The following is an 18446-nucleotide window of genomic DNA, read 5'->3' on the forward strand; positions in this document are numbered from 1 at the left end:
TGTTATTCATCCTTAGATACAGAGACCGGCAGTCAGTGAGTCAGTGTCCCTCCCTCCCTCTCTCTGTGTAACTGCCAGTACGCTCCAGTTATAGTCGTTTGTTTTTTCACTCGCAGTAGTCAGACAAAGCCACACACACACTAATACACTACTGTCCAGGTGCCTTAAAGGGACACTCACCAAGTAGCAACCTGGCTTGTAACACTTAAAACAGGTGGGAACCTCATATTGAAGCAGTGAGAGGTTAAATATATCTGCAAATACCCCCGCCAGCTAATCAGCACAAGATCTGAGCACATGGCCAGGGACACCATCTGGACCAGATGCTTTCCATGGGTTCACTCTCTGGAGGACTGATCTTACATCTGCAACGGTGACTGTGGTTTCAGGTGCATTGGAGGCTGTCGGGGTGGGGTGACATTCAAATCCCCTTATGTTCAAAACATGACTAGAATGCGTTAAGCTCTTGCGGAAGAGATGCACTGTTGTCAGCGATGCTGCCTGACTTCGTTTTGTAGACCCTGCCACAACTGACAATATAGCAGACATATGATGAGGAAATGGCATTGAATAGGTTGAAAGTGAGGTGATGAATGGATGTTGCTTGAACTAGAGAAGGAATGGAAGTAATGCACCCAGGTCCAATGCTGGGTGCACTTTTGTTGCCAGTATTTATAAATGTTTTAGACTTCAGTGTTGTGGATGAAATCTTAAAATTTGCTGTCAACACAAAAATTTAAGAATTGGCAAACAGCCTGCAGGATATAAGAGTCTTTAAGAAGACACAGCTAGATTAACAAAATGGAGCAACAAGTGATAGGTGCAATCTAATGTGGATATCGTAATTTTATATGGTTATACATTTTGGGTAACAAAAGAAGAACAAACAATCTACATTCAATCTTGTTTATATTTATTCATTTTTCAGGAACTGGATGTCTTTGGCAGGCCTAGTAGTTATTGCCTATTGCAAATGGCCCTTGAGAAGTTGGTGATCAGCTGCCATCTTGAACTGCTGCTGTGCTTTTGGTGTTTGGGAGGGAATTCCAGGATAAATACGGCAGTGATGAAGAAACAACCACGTATTTTAAAGTCAGGGCAGTGTGTTGGAGAACCAGGAGTGGTGGTGTTCTCACAAGCCTGAAACCCTTGCCCTTCATGTGGTTAGCAATTGCAGATTTGGGAGGTGCTGTGTGAGTAGTCTAGGCGAATAACTGCAGTGCATTTTGTAGATGGTTAACTTTGCAGCCACTGTGAGTCAGTGAAGGGGAGAATAAATATTTAGGGTGGTGGTTGGGGTGCAAAATAAATGAGTTGCATTGTCCTGGATAGTGCCAAGCTTTTTGAGAGCTGTTGGCGCTGCATTCGTCCAGGGAAGTGGAGAATGTTCCATCATATTCTTGGTATGCCTCAAGGAAAGACCAGGATTGCAGGAGAAGAGTCCGCTGCTGCAGGATGCTCAACCTCTGAAATGTCCTTGCAGCCACTGTACCTGTGTAATTGGTTTAGATTCATGTCTGGACAATGATGGGTCCCCAATGACATTGATGATGAAGACACTGACAGTGATAATTCCACTGAATATAGAGAATTGGTGGTTAGACTCTTTTATTGAAAAAGGTCATAGTTTGGCACTTTGGATTAGATTAGCTTAATTTATTGTCATATATACCAGGGTGCCATGAAATTCCTTGTTTGCATGAAGCTCACAGAGTAAACAGCATACATGGTAATAATAAATACAACAACAAGCACAACACAGCATAATGGTGCAAAGGTTGTATTGCAGTCTGAAGTAGTGCAATCTGGAAAATACTGAAGCCACAATAATGGAATAACCGAGAGAGGTAGAGTTAAGAGTCTGAGGACGTGGCAGCACCACCAGGTAGTGGAAATGAAAGAGGTAATTGGTTCAGAAGTCTAAAGACTTTTGCAGTACTTCCCATGCCTAAATGTGGTCTTTCTCAATGCAAGCATGGATTGCTTCATTGGCTGAAGCTTTTCAAATGGAATTGAATATTGTGCAATCGTAGGTTTTTCCATTTTTAACCTTATGATGAAAGGAAGTTCATTAATGAAGCCAGCAGAAGATATTTCAGCCTAGGACACCACCCTGAGGAGCTCCTGCAGTGATGCCCTGGTGCTGGAATGATTAACACCAACTCATAGTGTTTACTGTCTACAAAATGCACTGAGTTCTTTGCCAGGCTACTCACACAGCACCTCCCAAATCCACAAACAAATCAGAAATCACAACCATATTTCTCTGTACAAGGTATGTCTCCAACCATTGTAATGTTTTCACTTTGATGCTCATTGATTTTAGTTTTATCAGGGCTCCTCAATCCCACACTTGGTCACATGTTGCTTTGATGTCAAAGGCAGTCACACTCTTCGCACCTCTGGAATTCAGCTCTTTGGTCCACAATTCAACCAAAGCAATGATAGTCTGGAGCAAAGTGGTCATAGTAATACACAGTTTTGCATCGGTGAGCAGGTTATGACTGAGTATGTGTGCCTCAACAAAAATTTCCAGCAGTTTGCTGCTGAATGAAAGTACGCTGATTTACAGCTACAGTGGTGGCTCAGCTGTTGTTACCTGAATTCAAATCTTGGCATGGCAGCTGTGAAACAAATTTAAACTATTTTTCACAATGATCACAGCCTATCTGGTTCACTGATTCTCATCCGGGATGTAAATCTGGCATCCTGACCCAGTCTGGTCTAGATATAACTCCAGATACAGCAGTGTGATTGACTCTTTAATAGCCTCTGAAATGGCCAAGCAAGCAATTTGGTTGTACTATAACTGCTACATTAAAAGAATAAAACCAGACCGACTAACAAGCATCATCTTAGGAACTTGGATAGATAACTATGTCAGCACTGTAGAAGTAACCATTGCGGAGACCTCGTGAACACGAGGTCCCATCTTCATACTAAAGATACCCTCCATCACAGTTGTGTTAAATGGGATAAACTCAGAATAGATCTGGAAGGAGAGAAACAAAGGACTGCAGATGCTGGAATCTTGAAGGATGGAGGTGTTCTTGGAATCTGGAAGTTCAGAAATGATAAGGTAAGATTTCTTTATTAGTCACATGTATATCGAAACATACACTGAAATGCATCTTTGCGTAGAATGTTCTGGGCGCAGCCCACAAGTGTCCCCATGCTTCAGGCGCCAACATAGCATGTCCACAACTTCCTAACCCATAAGTCTTTGGAATGTGGGAGGAAACCGGAGCACCCAGAGGAAACCCATGCAGTCACGGGGAGAACATACAAACTCCTTACAGACAGCGGCCGGAATTGAACCCGGGTCGCTGGCACTGTAATAGCGTTACACCAACCGCTGCACTACTGTGCCATCATAAGATGCCGTGGACTATCAGCAGCAACAGATTTGTACGGATATGAATTCCTTTAACATCTGAAATCTCAAGGCCTGCATATTTTTCACTGTATTGTTGGTATGAAACCAGGAGATCAGACTGGATTCATACAGACAATACAGTGGTTTAAAGAGGAATGTGGAAGGCCATTCTGGGAACAGCATGAGGCATATCTAAAAATGAGATGCTGACCTGTTGAAACTGCATGCTGAACAGCAAAATGGAATGCAGTAGACTGAGTTAAGCAGTTTCACAGCTAACAGATCAGATAAAAGCCTGCCATGCCTCAACATGAACAGTGGCAAACAATGAAACAATTATTGGGAAAACGGGGTTCCAAGAACACCTCCATCCTTTATGTGAGTGCTAAGGACAAGGTTGAAACATTTGCAACCATGCTCAACCACAAATGCCAAGTAAAACATCATGGCTTTTCCTGAGATCACGGAAGCCAAGCTGCAGCCAAATCAGTTCACTCTACAGGATACTAAGAAGCAACTGAGAGCACTTGTTATAGTAAAGTCTATGGGACCAGACTATAATATCTCCGCTATGACAATGAAGACCTGCTTTCCATAACTAGCTATGCCTCTATCCAAGCTGTTCTAGTACAGTTACATTGGCATCTACCTGCCTATGCAGAAATTGCCCAGTTATTTCATGTTCACAATAACATGATAAATCCAATTGACTTATTGCTGCCCAATTATTCTACTCTCAATCATTAACAAAGTATGAAAGGTGCCATCAACAGTGCCTTTGAATAGCTTCTACCCACTAATAATGTGCTGATCAATGCCTAGTTTGGGTTTTGTCCACACCACTCGCATTGCACCCCTCCATGGAAAAACGCATCTGGTTAAGCACAAACATTTGTTCAAAGATATAAAATTCTGAGCATGCAAGTACAAGTATGTACTGTCATAAAGTGGCTGAGAGCAATGTAGGATTCATTCAAAAGCAAATAAGTTATTTTGAAAATATATACATTTTATGCCAAAGTTAGCTTTGGAGGGCCCAATATAGCGAAAATATTGAATTTACGGCAATATCTTCCAAAAGAATAAATGAATGGTAAGGTATAGTTTTGAGTAAATGAGGTATCAAGACTTAAAAAACAAACTGCTGGAAGAACTCAGTGGGCCAAGCAGTTGTGTTTCTCCAGCAGTTTGTTTTTTTTTTGCTCCATATCCCAGCATCTGTAGTCTCTTGTGTCTCTGGCTACCAAGACTATTTCGATTGAAACCTGAATCAAGATTTTGTGCATATTTTTCAAACTGAGGATTTTTGATAGTAACTAAGGAAATAACATTTCCCTTGAGAGTTGATGTCAATTATCAGCAGTTTTAAAAAGTGTAGAAAAACCTATATTCCTGAAACAATTACATTAACATTATATAGTTTTACAAAGTACCAGGAAAAATAAGAAACTACAGATGCTGGAATCTGGAGCAACAGACAATCTGCTGTAGGAACTCAGCGGGTCAAATTCCTCCAGCAGATTGTTGTTACAAAGCACCAACATTGATCTAACAGTAGAGGCACAAGAGACTGCAGATGCTGGAACATGGAGCAACAAACAATGGGCTGGAGGAACTCAGCGGTCGAGCAGCATCTGTGGGGGAAAGAAATTGTCGACATTCCAGTCCATTGTTTGTTGATCTAACAGTAGACTGAGCATTTTCCAAATAAGGTTTGATTCTACACCAAAACAATGTTATAAAGTCTCTCACTACCAGACTCTGCTCTGGAGTTAGTTTAGCCATAAATCAGGAATTTATTGTGTGATAATAATAGATATTGACAATGTACATGCATGGTAAAAGCACTGAAGTAGTAACACTGTAATTCTGAAATTAGTTTAATTTTCAGTGAACAGTTATAATGATCTTTTCCCTTCCACAAATTCAGGTTCCGTTGCTTAATAGGTTTTAAAAAGGACTCGAGCGTCTGGCTGTCCGCACAGCACAGGTTACAGTGCAGTACTCTGCAAGTTCAGCGGGCCCTGCCTGGACGGATCCATGTTTGGAGACGTCTGTTGCACCCGGAGCGGTGGTTGGCGTGCAGTCAGCCTCTTCCGGTTGGTGCAGAGTGTTGAGTCGGACAAATTCGTGGATTCAGGCGAGATTTGAACCGGTTCTTTGTAAAGGAATCGTCAAGATGACAAAAGGAGAGGCCGTTGGGTAAGGTGTAAGCATGGAAAGGTGGCCAAGATGAAATATTTTTTTCAGCACATGATGGAGTCTCCGCTTTCATGCACATTGCATCATCCCCGCAGGATCCCCACCCACCACCCCCGGGCTTCCCATCACCCCCACTCCCCAGGCTTCCACCCCCGACCTACCGGGCTTCCCAATCCCTCACCCACCCGCCGGGCCTTCCTACTCCTCCCCACCCCCACCCCCCGGCTTCCCCTCCCCCCCCCCACCCCCCCCCCCCCGGCTTCCACTCCCCCACCCCAGCCCCCCTGGCTTCCCCTCCCCCTCCTGAACCCACCACCCCCTTGGATTCCCCCCTAAAGCCACGGGCTCTCCTTTCCCCCCCCCCGTACCAACCGGGCTTTCCTCCCCCCTCCCCAGGGCTTTCCCCCAAACCCCGGGTTTTCCTCCCCTCCCCCCCTCAAACCCCGCCGGGTTTTCCTCCCCTCCCCCCCCTCAAACCCCGCCGGGCTTTCCTCCCCTCCCCCCCCTCAAACCCCGCCGGGCTTTCCTCCCCTCCCCCCCCTCAAACCCCGCCGGGCTTTCCTCCCCTCCCCCCCCTCAAACCCCGCCGGGCTTTCCTCCCCTCCCCCCCCTCAAACCCCGCCGGGCTTTCCTCCCCTCCCCCCCTCAACCCCCCCCGGGCTTTCCTCCCCCTCCCCCCCCAACCCCCCGGGCTTTCCTCCCCCTCCCCCCCCCAACCCCCCGGGCTTTCCTCCCCCTCCCCCCCCCAACCCCCCGGGCTTTCCTCCCCCTCCCCCCCCCAACCCCCCGGGCTTTCCTCCCCCTCCCCCCCCCAACCCCCCGGGCTTTCCTCCCCCTCCCCCCCGCCCAAAACCCCCGGCCTTTCCTCCTCCCCCCCCGCCCCAAACCCCCGGGCTTTCCTCCCCCTTCTCCCCCCCCAACCCCCGGGCTTTCCTCCCCCTCCCTCCCCCCCCAACCCCCCGGGCTTTCCTCCCCCTCCCTCCCCCCCCCAACCCCCCGGGCTTTCCTCCCCCTCCCTCCCCCCCCCAACCCCCCGGGCTTTCCTCCCCCTCCCTCCCCCCCCCCAACCCCCCGGGCTTTCCTCCCCCTCCCTCCCCCCCCCCAACCCCCCGGGCTTTCCTCCCCTCCCTCCCCCCCCCCAACCCCCCGGGCTTTCCTCCCCCTCCCTCCCCCCCCCCAACCCCCCGGGCTTTCCTCCCCCTCCCTCCCCCCCCCCAACCCCCCGGGCTTTCCTCCCCCTCCCTCCCCCCCCCCAACCCCCGGGCTTACCTCCCCCTCCCTCCCCCCCGCCCAACCCCCCGGGCTTTCCTCCCCCTCCCTCCCCCCCCCCAACCCCCCGGGCTTTCCTCCCCCTCCCTCCCCCCCCCCCCCCCAACCCCCCGGGCTTTCCTCCCCCTCCCTCCCCCCCCCAACCCCCCGGGCTTTCCTCCCCCTCCCTCCCCCCCCCAACCCCCCGGGCTTTCCTCCCCCTCCCTCCCCCCCCCAACCCCCCGGGCTTTCCTCCCCCTCCCTCCCCCCCCAACCCCCCGGGCTTTCCTCCCCCTCCCTCCCCCCCCCCAACCCCCCGGGCTTTCCTCCCCCTCCCTCCCCCCGCCCAACCCCCCGGGCTTTCCTCCCCCTCCCTCCCCCCGCCCAACCCCCCGGGCTTTCCTCCCCCTCCCTCCCCCCCCCAACCCCCCGGGCTTTCCTCCCCTCCCTCCCCCCCCCAACCCCCCGGGCTTTCCTCCCCCTCCCTCCCCCCCCCAACCCCCCGGGCTTTCCTCCCCCTCCCTCCCCCCCCCAACCCCCCGGGCTTTCCTCCCCCTCCCTCCCCCCCCCAACCCCCCGGGCTTTCCTCCCCCTCCCCCCCCGCCCAAAACCCCCGGCCTTTCCTCCCCCTCCCCCCCCGCCCAAAACCCCCGGCCTTTCCTCCCCCTCCCCCCCCGCCCAAAACCCCCGGCCTTTCCTCCTCCCCCCCGCCCAAAACCCCCGGCCTTTCCTCCTCCCCCCCGCCCAAAACCCCCGGCCTTTCCTCCTCCCCCCCGCCCAAAACCCCCGGCCTTTCCTCCTCCCCCCCCGCCCAAAACCCCCGGCCTTTCCTCCTCCACCCCGCCCAAAACCCCCGGCCTTTCCTCCTCCCCCACCGCCCCAAACCCCCCGGCATTTCCTCCTCCCCCCCCCCCAAACCCCCCGGCATTTCCTCCCCCCCCCCCCAACCCCCCGGGCTTTCCTCCCCCTTCCCCCCCCCAACCCCCCGGGCTTTCCTCCCCCTTCCCCCCCCCAACCCCCCGGGCTTTCCTCCCCCTTCCCCCCCCAACCCCCCGGGCTTTCCTCCCCCTTCCCCCCCCCAACCCCCGGGCTTTCCTCCCCCTTCCCCCCCCAACCCCCCGGGCTTTCCTCCCCTTCCCCCCCCCCACCCCCCGGGCTTTCCTCCCCCTCCCCCCCCCCAACCCCCCGGGCTTTCCTCCCCCTTCTCCCCCCAACCCACCGGCCTTTCCTCCTTCTCCCCCCCCCTCCAACCCACCGGTCTTTCCTCCTTCTCCCCCCCCTCCAACCCACCGGCCTTTCCTCCTTCCCCCCCCCCTCCAACCCCCCGGCCTTTCCTCCCCCCCCCAACCCCCCGGCCTTTCCTCCCCCCCCCAACCCCCCGGCCTTTCCTCCCCCCCCCCAACCCCCCGGCCTTTCCCCCCCCAACCCCCCGGCCTTTCCTCCTCCCCAACCCACCGGCCATTCCTCCTCCCCCCCCCCAACCCCCCGGCCTTTCCTCCCCCCTCCCCCACCCAACCCCCGGCCTTTCCTCCCCCTCCCTCCCCCCCAACCCCCCGGGCTTTCCTCCCCCCCCAACCCCCCGGCCAAAACCCCCGGCCTTTCCTCCTCCCCCCCGCCCAAAACCCCCGGCCTTTCCTCCTCCCCCACCGCCCCAAACCCCCCGGCATTTCCTCCTCCCCCCCGCCCAAAACCCCCGGCATTTCCTCCTCCCCCCCCCCGCCCCAAACCCCCGGCCTTTCCTCCTCCCCCCCGCCCCAAACCCCCGGCCTTTCCTCCTCCCCACCGCCCCAAACCCCCGGCCTTTCCTCCTCCCCCACCGCCCCAACCCCCCGGGCTTTCCTCCCCCTTCCCCCCCCCCAAACCCCCGGGCTTTCCTCCCCCTCCCCCCCCCCAACCCCCCGGGCTTTCCTCCCCCTTCCCCCCCCCCCAACCCCCCGGGCTTTCCTCCCCCTTCCCCCCCCCCCAACCCCCCGGGCTTTCCTCCCCCTTCCCCCCCCAACCCCCCGGGCTTTCCTCCCCCTTCCCCCCCCCAACCCCCCGGGCTTTCCTCCCCCTTCCCCCCCCCCCAACCCCCCGGGCTTTCCTCCCCCTTCCCCCCCCCAACCCCCCGGGCTTTCCTCCCCCTCCCTCCCCCCGCCCAACCCCCCGGGCTTACCTCCCCCTCCCTCCCCCCGCCCAACCCCCCGGGCTTACCTCCCCCTCCCTCCCCCCGCCCAACCCCCCGGGCTTTCCTCCCCCTCCCTCCCCCCCCCAACCCCCTGGGCTTTCCTCCCCCTCCCTCCCCCCCCCAACCCCCCGGGCTTTCCTCCCCCTCCCTCCCCCCCCAACCCCCCGGCCTTTCCTCCCCCTCCCCCCCCGCCCAAAACCCCCGGCCTTTCCTCCCCCTCCCCCCCCGCCCAAAACCCCCGGCCTTTCCTCCTCCCCCCCGCCCAAAACCCCCGGCCTTTCCTCCTCCCCCCCGCCCAAAACCCCCGGCCTTTCCTCCTCCACCCCGCCCAAAACCCCCGGCCTTTCCTCCTCCCCCACCGCCCCAAACCCCCCGGCATTTCCTCCTCCCCCCCGCCCAAACCCCCCGGCATTTCCTCCTCCCCCCCGCCCCAAACCCCCGGCATTTCCTCCTCCCCCCCCCCCCCAACCCCCCGGGCTTTCCTCCCCCTTCCCCCCCCAACCCCCCGGGCTTTCCTCCCCCTTTCCCCCCCCCAACCCCCCGGGCTTTCCTCCCTCTTCTCCCCCCCAACCCACCGGCCTTTCCTCCTTCTCCCCCCCCTCCAACCCACCGGCCTTTCCTCCTTCCCCCCCCCCCCAACCCCCCGGCCTTTCCTCCCCCCCCTCCAACCCCCCGGCCTTTCCCCCTCCAACCCCCCGGCCTTTCCCCCTCCAACCCCCCGGCCTTTCCTCCTCCCCAACCCACCGGCCATTCCTCCTCCCCCCCCCAACCCCCCGGCCTTTCCTCCCCCCCTCCCCCACCCAACCCCCCGGCCTTTCCTCCCCCCCTCCCCCACCCAACCCCCCGGCCTTTCCTCCCCAATTCTCTCCCCTCACAGGCCTTTGCTATCCCCAACTTCCACAGCCAGGCTCTCACTAATCCCTGTTCCCTTCATTGTCCTCGACACGCCCATGCCATGACACTAATCAGCCCACTCCCAGACATTTGTGGTTCATTACTACCCACTAACCTACTGGGCAGTTTCCTTGTGTGACCAACCTTCCCCACTGTTATACACTTCCTCAATTCTCTTTAGACCTCAAGGACCACCTGCACCTTGGTACAAACCTGCCACAGGAGCTTCTTTATCTTCCTCCCTTCCCACACCGTGATTCTCAGTCAACATGTTCTGTAGATCAACTCATTCAGTTGCTCCACTGTCAAGTTTGTACCATCCTTGCTTTACCTAAGGGATGATTTTTGGTTGAAAACCAATGCGCTGCAGGTGCTGGACCAAAATAAAAATGGAAAAATGCTGGAAACACTCAGTAGGTCAGGCAACATCTGTGCAAAGAGAAATGATTAATGTTTCAGGTTAATGATGCTTCATCAGAACTGGGAAAGAGTGGAGATAAGCTGCTTTTAAACCGAGAAGACAAACTAGCTTTAAGCAGAGAGTGTGGGGAGAGATGAATAGATAGAACAAATATTGGGTGTTTTGTGTTGAATGAAGCAATGACAAAATAATGTGGTGTAATTTTAAAAGGGAGGTAATGACAAATTTGGGGATATTCATACACAGTTTTTGAAAGATAGCAGTTGAGAAGCTGCATTATATCTTTGGCAGTTGAAGTGGAGGTTTAAATTGTCAATGCAAGTTATGTACTTGACTATTAAAGTGAACACGTTACTGTCCATTTGGAAGATTTCCTCCAATTCGATACCATGTGTCAGGAAGGAGTTGTGGTGAGATTAGAAATGGTACTCTGAGCATACTAGAAAAGTGTTAGGGATGAAAAACATTGAAAGATTTGATAAACTTTTCTCTTTTACGAAGATTAAAGGAAGAATAGAAGTGTTTGAGATCTTGAATGGTTTTAATAGAATAAATAAGGGAAAATTGTCTCCTGTGGCAGAAGGATCAATAACCAGAGAACAAAAACATTTAAAGGATATCAGCACCTTTATGCATATGTTAAATGTTACAGTGTTTTATACCTTGAGCTAGAATTCTATACTGTTCACTTTTGGTACAGCTCATACGGCATTTTTGTAGAGGCCAGACACCCAACTCTCGGGCACTTCCTCCTACCTACTCCTGAACCATGACCCCACCAAGGACCACCAGGACATTATCTCCCACACTATCACCGACCTCATCGCCTCGAACGATCATCCCCCCCCCCCCCCCCCCCCCCCGTTACCAATTTGATGGTCCTGAAACCTTGGACTGCCCACTTCTGTCTCCTCCCCCAAAATCCACACGATAGACTGTCCCAGCAGACCTATTGTTTCCACATGCTCTTGCCCCACGGAGCTCTTATCCTTGTACCTGGATGCTATCCTGCCCTCCCTGGTTCAATAATCTCTGTTCTAAGCCTACTCCAGCCCCATTCCTCAACTCTTTCTCCGCTATATCGACAACTGCATTGGTGCCACCTCTTGTACCTGTGCGGAACTAGACAGTTTCATAAATTTCACCACAAATTTTCACCCTGCTCTCCAATTCACTTGGACTAACTCTGACACCGCTCTCTCCTTCCTCGATCTTTCCATCTCCATCTCAGGAGGTTCCCTATCCACCGACATCTCTACAAACCCAGTGACGCCCATAGCTACCTCGATTACAGCTCCTCCCATCCTGTCTCTTGCAAGGACGTGATCCCTTTTTCTCAATTTCTTTGCCTCTGCCACATCTGCTCCCATGATGAGGCTTTTCACTTCAGGACATCCGAGATGTCCAACTTCTTTTCCAACTGTAGCTTCCCCCTGACTGTGGTCGAGAGAGCTCGCACCCACATCTCTGCCATTTCCTGCACCTCTGCTGTCACCTCCACCCCTCCCAGACCCAACAGGGATATGGTCCCCCTTGTCCTCACATTTCATTCGACTAGCCTACGTATCCAACACATTCTCCGCCACTTCTGCCATCTCCAACGGGACCCCACTACCAAGCATATCTTCCCCTGCCCACCTCTTTCTGCCGCCGCTCTCTCTGCTATTCCTTAGCTCTCTGCTCTGCTTTTCCCTCCCATATATTGGGCTTCCCCTTTTTCTATCTTCAGTCCTGAAGAAGAGTCCTGACCCGAAACGTTGACCGCCTGCTTCACTCCACGGATGCTGTCTAGCCTGCTGAGTTTCTCTAGCATCATAGTGTTTTTCATCATAGGCATTTTTGTTTATTTAAAAGAGAACTTCAGGCAAATATGCCAACTTCCAGTTTCTTTTACAAATTCCAACTAAATTGCCAATGATAATAGAGTCCTAGGTACAGCATGAAAACAGTCCATGACCATTAACCACCCATTTGCACTAATTCTCCATTAATCCCCTTTTATTTTCCCCATAATCCCATCAACTATCCCCAGATTCTGCTACTCACCTACACACTAGAGGCAATTTATAGTGGCCAATTAACCTACCAACCTGCATGTGTTTGGGATGTGGGAAGAAACTGGAGCACCTGCAGGAAACCCATGCAATTATACTGATAACGTGGAAACGCCACACAGGCGGTGTCAGAGGTCAAGATTGAACCCAGGTCACTGGAGCTGTAAGGCAGCATCTCTACTCGCTGCACTACTAGGCCGCCAATAAATAATAGGTTTATTTATGATAATAAATAATAGGTACTGAACATTAGATGGTGGTTCCGTGGAAAATTGCTGGCTATTTGCAGTTCCTGACTTCTGTGTTGCATCGCTGAAATTGGGAATGAACTTGAGATCAAGTGAAAATGTCAAATGCTGGAGTGCGTAGCTTTAAAGTGAGAGAAGGAAAGTTGAACTGACAAGGCAGGTTTTTTTTTACACAAGAGTGGTAGGTGCCTGGAGTGCCTGCCAGGGGAAATCATGGCAATAGAGACAATAGCAATGTTTAAGAGGCTTTTAGACAGGCACATGAACAGACAGAGAAAGGAGGGATATAGACCATGTGCAGGCAGATGTGCAGTTTAAATTGGAATCATGGTCTGCACAGACATTGTGGGCCGAAGGGCCTGTTCCTGTGCTGTACCGTTCTATCAAGTGCTGGCAGACCTCATCACCTGGCTTGCTTGCTAGACTCTGCACTGAGTCCAGGGAAGGACCACAGACGTACTTACTAGGTGAGGGACTGGATACACTTTGTATAAAAGGCAACCCTATTATTTGAATGTGATTGCTGACATTGATTGGATAGATAAAGGCAGGTGATCTTTCTTTATTTAATCTCAATATTTTGAATTAGTCTCTCGTGCCTTTAAGTAAAAGTGTTTTTTAAAAATAATTTAGGTGTGTCATCAGAGACATTTAAAAAATGTTCAAAAGCCTTTGACAACAGTGAATTATTAAAAGGTCAATAGGATATTCAAGGGGTACGGCCCTGGGATCTGCCACCTGAGGTCTAGTCAACACCAGTGGACTGCTTGTGCAGTGTGCAATGCCAGTTGAATATGTAGGAGGAATCATAAAAAGCTAATGCAAGTTTAAAAATAATGAATGTTTTAAGTTTGTCTTTGGAGGTAGTATTCTGGTTATTTCAATTTAAAAAAAATGAAATTTCCATGCCCAAATTCTATCTGACTAGAACAAATAGTGTAAAGAATACTTGTATTACTTTCAGTTATTACTATTAATATAAAATGACTCATTTTAGTCTCCCACTTCCTTAATCTAATTTGTTAGCAGTTTTAAAGTTTTACTGTCATGTGGTAGGGGTGCAACTTTAGTCATTTTCTCTATTTTAAAAATTGTTTTCTGTTTATCAATAAATTCCAATCACACTGAAACCTGGTTTCTCTCATGCAGCATCTACAAAACTCTTAGGGCAGACTTGGCCTATGTTAAACATTGGTCATGGTTCTGATCATGTTAATTCTGATCTGGTCTGAGGACAGTCTCTTTGCCAGGAAAGATCTCTTGGCTATTTCAATGATTTATGTTTGGGATTGTTACCTGCAGGTGATTTCCTACACAAGTAGACCAGTGACAAATCTAAAAAAGTCTTGCCCAACGGAGAAAAGCTGGAAGACCAGATCTTCCTGTTAAACTGCAATTTTGTTTCATTACTAAGCAGATTTGGCAATGTAGAGTTGTTTGCATAGTATGGCAACACAAAAGAAAAAGAGACAAGCCAGTGAATCACACTTCCCTGAATTTCACGTGATGTATCCAGCTGCATTTTAGTTTTATTTAATATTTTAGTTGTTGTAATGATTCATTATACAACTCTGGTTATCCAGTAGATCCAGAGTGGATCTACTCTGGTACCGTCTCCATAATGGACTCTGATGCGTACATTGAACATATTTTTCCTCTCAGAATGTGCTATTATTTAAAATAAGATGATGGTGGCAAGTAATTCAAATTCTATGACAGTTTCACTTGTTAGAACCAGGCTTCTGAGATTTCTGTACACTAGCTTACTGCCTTCAGCTGAAGTATGAAAGTTTTTAAGAACTATAGAAAATGTGATTTGGACAGAGGGGGTAAAACTGTCATTTATTGTTCTTCTTTCTCTGAATTTTTACTTTGGCCTATCATGCAGAAATTAATTGTCCAACTGATCCATCCGTAACTAATAATGTTAAATGGTTGATTTTTTGGGGGGGTTTTTTGTGATTGTAGTTATGAACATTGGTGCTAATAATATTTTCAATCTAATGCTATGACATAGCTCCTACTCATTTTTGAGAGGACTCCTTATTGGCATTTTGCCCACTTCTGATAGTAGATTTTATTATTTTTCAGGCTTTACCATAAGTGTTATGTGAAGGAAATCACGGTTAGGATTTCCTGTTTACCCAAGGAAATGTTTGAAGCTGAATTTTCTGTATTGTCCCACCATTCAGAAAAGCTGCAGGTGTAGCCATTCATAGTTTTGAACAGCTGTATTTTAAAGAAAACAGTTAATTGTGGATTTGCATGGATTAGATCCAGGATTGTGTCAGTGCAACTAAACTCGTCTTTCCTTGGTCATATATTGGTCTACTAAATGGAATTTAGAAAAATTTCCACATACATTTGGCCTATTTTAACTGTACCACCAGCCCAGGCTTTTCCACGATGATTTCCACTGGCTGTTCCTTAATTTAAATTTATAACCTTTGTCAATCAAGGCAAAGACTTCAGACATCATATTTTCCAATGTACAAATTGATTTAAAAACAATTAAATGGTGATATGTCCATCTGTTCTCTACTCTAGCTTAACCAAACTTTGATTTCTGGTCTCTTTGTAGCTCAGATGTAAGGTGTTGGGTATAAGATAGGTGACTATTTCCTGCCTTGTGATATAACCAAGGCTAGCGTGTGACTCCCTCTGGGAATTGCATTCTATGATTTGTGTTCTGTGCAACCAGTATCCAGCAAATATTGCTCCTATGCTCTATCTTGTGGACTGGCATTTATTTTCTACCTCCAATTTATTTCTCCTCCTCTTATATTATCATAGTCCACCTGTCACTAAAAAAAATTATTTGGCACTTGAGCCTAATTTCTAAATGTTTCAGCTATTGCGGCAGCTCAAGAAGTTTCACTATCACAACCTAACAAATCATTCACAATGGAAAAGGCACTGCTAATGTCACCCACTTCATATAAATAAAAGGGAAACCTGAAAACGCAATTGTAATCACCTCTATCAATCTTACCTTCATTACTAATGGTAAACTTTGACAGTTTTGTGTCTGTTGTTGTCAGGACTAGAAGGCCTGAGTTATAGGGAGAGGTTGGCCAGGCTAGATCTTTATTCCTTGGAATATAGGAGAATGAGGGGAGACCTTATAGAAGTGTTTAAAAAAATTATGAGTGGCAGAGATAAGGTGGATGGTAACAGTCTATTCCCCAGGGCAGGGGAGTCCAAAACTAGGGGTCATAGGTTTAAGGTGAGGGGGAAAGATTTAAAAGGGACCTGAGGGACAATTTTTTTCATGCAGAGGGTGATGAGTATATGGAATGAGCTGCCAGTGGAAGTGGTTGAGGCAGGTACAATAGTATCATTTGGGAAGCACTTGGATAGGTACACGCAGGGGCAGGGCTTAGAGGGATATGGGCCGAATGCAGGAAATTGGGACTAGTTGGGTGTGCACTGTGGTTGGCATGGACTGGTTGGGCTGAAGGGCTTATATCCGTGCTGTATTGCTCCATGACTCTATTTCTAAATCCATGTAATTGGTGTACCCGATTAGCAAATGTTTCAGCACTTTTTTGCGAATGTGCAACTAATTACTCTCTTATTATAAGTAGCTGTTTACATGAGCTGGATAAATAGGATATTTTGTAACAAATTTGCCAAATCAATTTCACTATGTGCCAACCATCCCATGTTTTTTCTCGGTATGACCAAATGCCTATGTGATACAAATTCAAAAGCATTCCTGAAACTTGAAATTAATATTCTTGGAGTCCTTTCATGCATGACCTACCAGTACCTTTTCAAAGAATTTGCCAGCTTTCCAAGCACTGATGTCTCCCTCTAAATCCACAGTCTATTCAAAGTTGATGCATGGTGTCTGTGTTGGGGTTATTTGATGGGCTTGAGGGAGGATGAACCTTGAAGAATCTGGACAGTGATTCAGAACAAGAATGTTGGAAGTATCACAGTGAATAGTAGATGATTGGCACAGGTTTTGCACAGGGAAGCCCAAGCAAGGGCAAGCTGTAGGGCAGGAGAAATATGAAGCAATTTAAATGTGAAGATGATCATCTTAAATTTGTGAAATTAAGCCATTGCTCATCTGGAAGGACTTTAGGGATAGGTGTGCAGGACTCGATGAAATATTAGAGGCAGCAGAATTTTGGACAGCATTGAAAGACTCAAGTTGGGAGGTGACAAAGCCATGAAGCCTTCAGTAACAATTTGACTGATGCATGGGATAGGAAGATTTTCATGCTTCTTTACTGCACAGAAGTAGGCCATTTGGCCCAGTGAGTCTATACTGTCTCTCAGAGCAACCCCATTTCCCCCACTAATTACCCCTTTAACCTACTTTTCCCACATTCCCATCAATCCATCACCTAGCTACTATAGTGGTCAATGATTCTACCAATCCACATATCTTTGGGACTTAGGAGAAAACCAGAGCACCCGAAGGAAACCCACACAATGTGCGAACTCCCTTAAGGCAGCACTGGAAGTTGGGATTGAACCTGGGTTGCTGGATCTGTGAGGCAGCAATTCCTCTAGCTGTGCCACTGTGCACTTCCTAAAGAATACGTAGCTATGACCATGTAAAGATGCTGAGCTTGCAGTCATCCTCCTGCCGTAGAGTATAATGAAATTTGTGGCAATGGCACAGAATACATGAGGAGTTACAGTGCTTAATTCAAATTTCTGACTCCAGCAAGCAGTCTGATATTGTATTTTTTTTATTTGAGTCTATGTTTGCTGTCAGAACATTCTTCAATCTCATTCTCTCACACATTGTAACCCATTCAGATGCCTATCAACCCCACCCTGATTCTCCACCACCCATACAATTGATAAATTAACTTACCATCCAGCACATCTTTTGGATGTGGGAGAAAACCAGGGAAAGCCAAATGGTCACAGGGCTAATGTACAAATTTCATGCAGACAGACTGGAACGGTGAATTTAGATCACTAGAGTTTTAAGACAGCATATTACCTGCTGCACCAGTAGGCCATCCACAAGTCACTGGCAGGTCAAGACATGGTTGGAAAGTTGAACATCTAGAATGTGCCTCGTGATTTTGGATGTCATTGCCAAAGGGCATTGTATAGGAAAGGGTCAGCTAGCATCAGGTATATATTGATGAGTTCTCTGAAAATGGCATGGAAAAGAAAATCTTCATTGATGGGGCACGGTAGTGTAGCGGTTAGTGTAACGCTATCACTGCACCAATGACCCGGGTTCAATTCTGCCACTGTCTGTAAGTAGTTTGTATGTTCTCCGTGTCTGCGTGGGTTTCCTCTGGGTGCTCTGGTTTCCTCCCACATTCCAAAAAGATGTACAGGTTAGGAGCTGTGGGCATGCTATGTTGGCGCCAGAAGAGTGGCGACCCTTGTGGGCTGCCCCCAGCACATTCTCAGTAACGCAAAAAGACGCATTTCACCGTGTGTTTCGATGTACCTGTGACTAATAAATAAATATCTTGTTTGCTGGCTGTAATTTGTTTGGTAAATGTCGAACTATGAAGTTAATTCCATAAAGTTGAATAACAGTCAAGATATTGCAGGCAGGGTGTTAATCTTGTCATAGACCACATAATCTGAGAGAAAAAGTACATTTTATTCCCCGCAAAATCTAGTGCTTTAATGTTAATCTATTAAACATTTCCCCAAATTATGAGAATTAATGTAATAATCTATTAATATCAATTGGTTAAGTAAAAAGGTTGGCTGAATTTGGTTATAATTTCAACAGGTAAAAATGGTGTGATTTTGGAAATAACTTCAACTTTTAATCATTTTGTTTCTTCAGGATTACACAGAATCAGATTTCACATCAACAAATTTCACATCATATGTCAGT

The 18446-nt window shown here is 49.1% G+C and overlaps 1 protein-coding gene across 1 annotated transcript in view; it reads left to right on the top strand.

Moving 5' to 3' along the window:
- The first annotated feature begins 5349 nt into the window (after positions 1-5349).
- dars1 (aspartyl-tRNA synthetase 1) overlaps positions 5350-18446 on the top strand; it is a 49417-nt gene continuing 36320 nt past the window's right edge. The window contains exon 1 of the mRNA XM_052020825.1: positions 5350-5578. Coding sequence (XP_051876785.1) covers positions 5556-5578 — 23 coding nt within the window. The 5' untranslated portion in view covers positions 5350-5555. The remainder of the gene's footprint in view (positions 5579-18446) is intronic.

Source organism: Pristis pectinata, chromosome 1, assembly GCF_009764475.1.
Source record: "Pristis pectinata isolate sPriPec2 chromosome 1, sPriPec2.1.pri, whole genome shotgun sequence".
NCBI lineage: Eukaryota > Metazoa > Chordata > Chondrichthyes > Rhinopristiformes > Pristidae > Pristis > Pristis pectinata.